The sequence below is a fragment of the Ictidomys tridecemlineatus genome, chromosome 4, assembly GCF_052094955.1.
Source record: "Ictidomys tridecemlineatus isolate mIctTri1 chromosome 4, mIctTri1.hap1, whole genome shotgun sequence".
Lineage (NCBI taxonomy): Eukaryota > Metazoa > Chordata > Mammalia > Rodentia > Sciuridae > Ictidomys > Ictidomys tridecemlineatus.
The window spans coordinates 57,677,327-57,685,529 of NC_135480.1; the positions used below are offsets into that span (position 1 = coordinate 57,677,327).

At 38.9% G+C, this 8,203-nt stretch overlaps 1 protein-coding gene across 1 annotated transcript; it reads right to left on the bottom strand.

The window, feature by feature from the left end:
• Window positions 1-4,441: 4,441 nt before the first annotated feature.
• Window positions 4,442-5,386, bottom strand: LOC144376821 (olfactory receptor 52E4-like). The gene has a single exon (XM_078045095.1). The coding sequence runs from the start codon at window positions 5,384-5,386 to the stop codon at window positions 4,442-4,444; it is 945 nt and encodes a 314-aa protein (XP_077901221.1).
• Window positions 5,387-8,203: the final 2,817 nt, after the last annotated feature.

The window sequence follows — 8,203 nt, forward strand, 5'->3', positions numbered from 1 at the left end:
TTTAAATCAACATCACTTTAGTTAACTCTTGGATTATCTAAAACAATGCAAAACTATTCTAACAACTCAGAACAAAAAGGGACACAGTATCTAGTATTAGAGATAAAAATCCTGAAATAAAGAGCAAAGAAGTAATTGAAAAGGGAATATGTAAAAACTCTGGCCTTCAATTCTGTTTTCCTTCAGCTCTTCATGTATTTGGGCCAGTGTGCTGTCTGTGACCTCCTTTGTCTCTCTAGGTATACTCTGTACTCTGCTGAGGACTCAGGACTATGTACTTCAGTGATAGTTTCCTTTGATTTATGGCATCAGGTAGGATTCAGAAAAGGGAACATGCCAACAGGAGGGCAGCGGGAGACTGTGGTTAAGATATTTGTTCTGGTTCTGCCTGCTCCTTCACTGCCAGTGTCCTTAGTGTCCCCATGAGCCTCACAATCAATCTCAATTTCTGACATTTAGGTTTTTCCATAATGCTCTCTTTAGCTCTAGATTCCAGGAACTCCTGCCCCTCTTCCAGCCAGGAGCTGTTAATATCCTACAATTACTGTCCCTAATGTCCCTTGTGGTTTCCCTAAAATGCTCACATACTTGGGCAAGTTTAAAGGGCTCAACTTGAATTTGTCAACTTTTTTTTTCCTGGAGACTTGATTAATACTGAGAAATAATAATTAGATGATAAGTAATAATAACAATAATATTAACCTTTTCCTGTAGATTCCTATATTTAAACTTGATTAATCAATCAATTAATTAAATTTTAGTGCTAATTAAAGTGGTGCTTAACAATTGAGCCATATCTCTAGTCCCTTTTTATTTTTTATCATGAGAGAGGGTCTCACTAAGTTGGTTTGGCCTCACTAAGTTGCTGAGGCTGGCTTTGAACTTGGGATACTCCTGCCTCAGTTTCACAAGCCACTAGGTTTACAGGCACTTGCCATCATGCCTGGCTCAAAGTTTCTTTTAGTGCTTCATTGGCGGTGACCACAGATACCAGGCTTAACCATAGCATTCTTTTTTTTTAATATTTATATATGACAGGAGAATGCATTACAATTCTTATTACAAATATAGAGCACAATTTTTTATATCTCTGGTTGTATACATAGTCTATTGACACCAATTCGTGTCTTCATACCTGTACTGTAGATAATAATGATCATCACGATCCACCATCATTTCTAACCCCCTGCCACCTACCTTCCCCTCCTACCCCTCTGCCCCATCTAGAGTTTGTCTGTTCCTCCCATGCTCCCTCTCAAATTGAATGATCATTTTCACTGTTCATGTTAATTTTTTGTTAGGAACTTTATAGCATAACTGTAGAAAAACATCTTTCAACCATTTGAACTATTTAGACCCTGGTTTTTGCATTTCTAGGTGATCTGTTTTAATGTTGACTGTAATGTGTCTGTTCGAATAGTGCCACCAGCTGGAGTAGGGGGAGATGTGCTGTGGGGCAGGGTGGGATTAACATTCTCATCCATACACAGAGAGTCAATCAGGACATAGATTGAAAGTACATGGTGGCATTGCAGAGTAATGATCTCAAAGACTTTGCAGTAGCATGGCATCCCTGGGTTCAATCCTTGGTACATTAAAAAAACAAACAAAACAACAACAACAACAAAAAAACCCACTAATGCAGCCACTTCTGTGCAAATGCCTGACAGATTATTTAGGGGTTGGAATGACCACTCTGAGTCCTGGTGCCAAGGTTGTGGGATGGCAATGTCTTCTGTTCTTTCTGCCACCCTGAGCATTAAAGATAGAAGGTAATGTTTGCTTTTGGACAACAGATGGGTGAGATACAACATGCAGCCCTAACATATAGCTTGAGCCCAAGGTTCAACCATGAAACCTTGGTAAACCAGAATCCTGACTACATCTTAGGTCTGATCGAAGAATCACATTCCACCATCCACACCATATTAGCACATCAACACCCTTACGGTGGCCTAATTTTGTGTGATTTCATGAAAGAAAACTATACTATTCAGAGGGAATCTCATCTGTTCACCAAACCACTCTCTTCAAACCAAGTCCCAGCCATGAGGCCCCAGGACAGTGATTCTTAGGGAAAATGGGTAACTCCACAAGCTGGTGGTTATAGGAAGAAGATAGTAACAGAGTTCTCTAAGGAGGAGAATTGGACTTCTATGTTTGATTCAGGGTCAGGGCATACAACCCAGAGAGCCTTGTTGTTATCATGAACCAGACTGGACTTCTAAAATTTTGAGGAAGCTACTCCAAAGCACAAAAAGTTTTCCTGATAAGGAAACCCAGATCAGGGACTCTGCTTAGCTTGATCTAAGCATTTTCTTTCTTTTCCCCCTGGAATACTAGGAATTAAATTTAATGCTTTGCTTATGCTAGACAGATTCTCTATCCTCTGCTGTATCTCAGGTGTAAATTTGGTATTGCAGTTTGATTATGAACCACTTCAGAGCCAGCATTACTATGTGCTTCAATCCACACTGTATGTAGTATTATGTTTAAGCTTTTCCCATTTCCATGAATACATTTAACTGGAAAATTGCCTTACACATGCTACAGACTTCTTAATACCACTGAAAGAAGAAACCCTTTTATTTAGCATGTTTGTGTGTGTTACAGATATTGATCAGTATGCTTACAGCTCAGTACTGTGTACCACAGTGAGAAAGACAAGATCAAGTTCAGTCACTGTTTATTGCTGAGAGCCATTACCAAGTAGGAATGACTCATCGTAATCCTTGCCAGCGTACCCCATGTTAAATGGACTTGCCTTGGAAATTTGCTGCGACCTTGCTTGTGTGTTTGAGAAAGGTGACCCTGCTCAATGACCAGGGTGGATCCAGAATTAGGGTGTATCCTGCAGGAAGTATCCCAGTCCTTGGGTTTAGGGCATGACAATAGGAGTTTTAGGGAAGTTAGAGGTTGAAGATTATTCCTGCTGGGAGTAGGGCGTGCCTGCTGCCTGAGTTCCCACTGAGTTCTCTCAGAGAGAAAGTATTTAGGACATGAATTGTGTGTGGGGGGGGATTGGGATTGGGATTGCTCCTGAACCTGTGTGGAGGCGGTGTGAGATCGGGAATAAAGAATTGCTGTTTGAACCTACAAAGCTGTGTGGTGGCTTGTTATTCTGTGCCAAGCCAAGACATTTGCATTTGGCAGTTTATTAGTGATCTATTGCTCCCACACAGAAATTCTGGAGTCTTGCTCTTCATTATCAACACTAACACTAGGCTACTTTCTGTTTCTCATTTTTCTAGATATCTCCACCTGAGGCCCATGGTGTGAACTCACATAGTTATATAGAATATTTTTTACTCAAATCTTCTATAAGAGTTAAAAATTTCTGGACAAAAGAATTTATCTGAATGATCTTCCTTCTCTTGTATGTGAAAATGATATTTAAAATGAGTGTGATATTTTCTCTTTTATGTACATTAGCTCTTGTGTTTCTTTAGACCTCAGCCTTTTTACTCATAAGATAATGGTGATTAATAAGGTTAAATGCATTTCCTTCTTTAAAACATTGATGTTCCTATTAAAATTTTAGAAATTTGAAGTGGAGGTAGTAAATCAATGATAACACATGGAAAACAAAACAAAAAAAAAACAAAACAACAACAACAAAAAAAAACCTCAAACCAAATTACAACCCATGCACAGAGATGGAAATTTTACAAGGACTATGGGTACAGGAATTGTATTAGCTGGGGTCAAATTTAATGCCAAGAGTTGCCCAAGTCCACAGGAACTGAATAGTGTTCCTCTTCTATCTTCCTGGTTATACCTGCCCTATTTCCTAATAATCTTTCCCGGTATGTTTTTGTGTAAATTACATATTGTCATGCAGTCATAGAAAATGTTTCCAAATACTGGACATGAAGGACACTTCTGAGTTTTAAAGGGAGAGTTCTATAGTCAGTCACAAATTTCAGTTCAGCGCTCCTTTGACTTATTTTAAAACAAAAGACACCATCCTTGAATCTAGAGTATGGAAAAAAAACCTGAATATCGGAAATCAGAGTCACAATAAGACAGAACATTAAAATGAAAATGAATCAAAGACTTTAGAGAAGTAGATAAAATTTGGTATCTCTGTTAAGGGTAGAAAATTGGAGCATTAGATGATTTCATCCAGACATTGCCATTATCCCATGGACTGAACCTTATTTCTTCATCTAAAATATTATTAGATCTGTTCTCCTCTAGGATCCATGTTTACCGCATGAGAAGATATTTGAAGAGATGGAGAGAGTCCTACTTCAAGGCTACTGAAACCTCCAGCATCTTCTCTATTATTCTTTTTTACTTTTGTCCAGATATGGGAAGGAATGGGCAGCAAAATAAGTTTTGCTGTCAATACTAAACCACTTCAAATCAGAATGAAAGATGTAAACCCTAAGAGGGTGGTATAAAATATTTAATATGGAGCTGCGAATTTTATATAGAATTAATCTTTTTGTACAAATATCTTTACAACATGCTCTCGGATCTGCTTGGTCCTAACACCATAAATGACAGGATTAAGGGCAGGTGGGATGACCACATATAGATTAGCCAAAAGAATATGGATGTACTGGGGAATGTTATGGCCAAAGCGATGAGTCATAAAAGAAAAAAAGGCCGGTATGTAAAAGCAGAGCATGACACAGACATGGGAACCACAAGTATTGAGAGCCTTTAGTCGTGCATCTTGAGAGGGAAGACGGAAGACAGCTCGGAGGATAAGCACATAGGAAGAGGCAATCAGGATCACATCCACAATAATATTAGGAATCACCATAAGCCCATAGATTATGTTGACCTTGATGGGGGCACAGGCCAGCCGGGCAAGACCCATGTGCTCACAATATGTATGAGGCATGATGTGATTCCCACAGAAGGGCAGTCGCAGAATGAGAAATACAAATGGGGTTACAAGAATTAAATTTCTTCCAATCACAACAGAGGCTAGAATGCTGACTGTTTTATTGGTGAGGATCGCCGTGTACTGGAGAGGATTGCAGATGGCAACAAAGCGGTCATAAGCCATGACCACCAGCAAAACAGTCTCCATGCCAGTGAACATGTGGATGAAGAACATCTGAGCAAGGCAACCCCCAAAACTGATCTCTTGGAGACTGAACCAGAAGATGCCCAGCATTTTGGGGATGGTGGATGTAGACAGACCCAGATCAATCATGGACAACATGGCCAGGAAGTAGAACATAGGCTGATGAAGACTGTGTTCAGTCTTGATCACAAAGAGAATGGTGATGTTCCCCACAAGGGAGGTCAGGTACACAATGCAGAAGGGGAAAGCAATCCAGATGTGTATAGTTTCCAGTCCTGGTATTCCTAGCAGGATAAAAAAGGGAGGATGGAACTGGGTATTATTGATGGATGGCTTTATCATAGCAAGTGTCAACGAATTCCTATCAAGTAAAAGCATCCTTGCTTTCATTAGAATCTTCTCTTTTCAAGGTCCTGGAGAGACAGGAAAACATCAATCAGTGTGCTGGATGGAATGATATGTGTTAATTTACAGATGTGTTAATTTACACACATCTGGGATTTGTTCCTTTCAAGGTAATTGAACGTCACTCAACATGGATATTTATCTGAGATCTATCCCAGGTAATATTGTCCATTGTTTTATTTTTTCCTAATTCATGATTTCTTTGAGGAAATATTTTACAATGTAGTGTATGTTGACATTTTATGGCATTCCCTTCCACCCATTACCTTGAGGAAATCACCATATCCAATGTTTCTTGAATTGTCTAGAATTAAAAAGTCCAATCAGTAGGGTAGAGAAAGGTACCAGGGGAAAGAATGAGCCATGAAGAGAGAGGGGTGGTACTGGGGAATAAAACAGACTAAATTATACAGTTATATTGGGTACACATACAAATATGTAACAAAGAATCCCACTGTTACTAAAATTATAATGTACCAGTATAAGGAAATCAAGTAAAATTTTTAAAAAGTCTACAACAGGTGAAAAATAAAATAAAATTCCTAAATTACAGTAAGAATTGTTGCTGTATACCATTATCAGTGTTTTGATATGATATAAATTTAAGGATTTGCCTCAATTATCTAATGTAATCACATGACAAAAGGAAGATCAATCAGATGTCTGTCTTACAATTTTCTTCATTTAAATTGTCCTTCCCTGACTAGTCTGTTTATTCTATGAGAGCACTCCTTTTTTTTTTTTTTAATTTTTCCTCATCTTATTATTAGTTTCCAATTTCATATCTCTGGTCTCATTTTTTCTACAGTAATTTATCAGACATCTTTATAACATATACATCAATGTATAATATCTAACATTATGATATGTCCTAAAATCATGCCTTCTTTTAGCTATAAACAGATCAAATATCTAACAAGTTTTGTTGATACTAAAATTAAACCATTGTTAAGGAATCTTCCTTGGTCCCTTAAATATAACAAAAAAAAAGTGTCTTCTTTTAATCCTTTGTAGCCCAAGGATATTGTGTAAATCTGAAGCACCTAACAAACCTGATTCCATGATTCTTTGCCTACCGAATAGCTGCTACTCAGGTAAAGGAATAAGGAAATATTCATTTTAATATATATAACATTTAAATAAAAGAATTTGGCTCCTAGTTTAAATCAGTACATGTGTGTCTGTGTGTGTGTATATATGAGAGAGAGATACAGAGAGAGACACACACACAAACACACACAGAGAAAGAGAGAGAGAGAGAGAGAGAGAGAGAGAGAGAGAGAGAGAGAGAGAGAGAGAGAGAGAGATTGAGGTGGGTGAGTGGAGGAAGATATTATATCCTGCATGTTGCATACAACAGTTGTCCTGTAACTTTTCCAGGTAGTTACCCCATAGTAGAAATGTCTAGGCAAGGGAGTTAATAATCCCCTGTTCTATATGAGAAGGAAAGGAGTGTTTTTTAACCCCAGAGAAACTGGAGAGTATTGTACATGTTTGAGGGAGGACACAATATTTTCCAGTGTTGAGGGGAAGATGCCAGGCTGAGAAATCAGAGAGAAGCTGCTTGTGAAACTTGGAATAGTCTGAGGAAATAGCTAGGGTGATAGGTCATGGAATTCCAGTCCAGAGTCAGTCCTATCTTCAGGGTGGAGATTTTCAGTATGACCTTTCACTAGCAGAGGAAGAAGTTTCCAGGGGAGTGGCATAGGAGACCAATATTTCACCACATATCTGGACACTTACCCTGTGGCAGTTTAGACCAGGGTGCTTGCCTCCTTCCTGATGAAGCTGTGAGCCACAAACAATGGCAGACAGTGTGATCCAGAAGATTATTTCTGGAAGGCAAAGTGACACATTCATCTGTTAGACCAGGATGCAAGAAAAGACCACTGACTCCAATTAAAAGCAAATTAAAGCAAGCTTATTATTTTGACCGGCCGGGCTGCCTCTCCCTCCCAAAACCGTGGGAACAAGACAGCACCCCCACCTTTCCTACAGCCCAGCTTGATAGCCCAGAAAGTTCCACAAAGGGGGGTTACAGATAACAGAACTCTGACAAGCATCACACTAATGGTAGTTTACATTTTTTTGCTGGCCCCAACATCAGAATTTATGAGGACCATTAGAGCCTCAGAGAGGGTTGTTGTCTGGCCAGGGAAGGCCAAGATTTGTGAGGTGTCACTAAAGTTTCAGAGAGGGATACTATCTGGTCAGAGAGCCAGCCATGGGTGAGTTCAAGGCACAGGCAGGCATTCCAAGCAGGTTCAGAATTTGCAGTAATTTATAGTAAAGCCAAAATTATCTTTTCATGGTTTTGTGGCGAGATGCCCAATTTTAATAAAAGATCAGGTTGGGTCTATCACATCCTGCTTTAGGTGGGTACAAAGATCCCAGCCCTACAGTCCCCCATTTCAAAATCCAGATTTATAATAGTTGAAGAACTTACCCTTCTACTGTCCACCAATGCTAAGATCACTGAGTCCGTGGTGTCTTTTTCTCTGCTGACTAGTCTATTTCTCTGACTCTAGTATGCTATTAAGAGTATTGATACTTTGAACCCATTCAAACTTAAAATGGCTTAAATCTTGCTGTACCATTTGCTTTCTGGAAAGTTTTAGGCAATTTCCTTTCACATTCTAGAGTCATTTCTGCTTCCATAACATTGGAAACAATAAATCTAAGTAACATTGTTCATTTTTTTATTGGCTGATAAGATCAATGTAAATCAAGGAACTAGCTCACAGAGTATTCCAA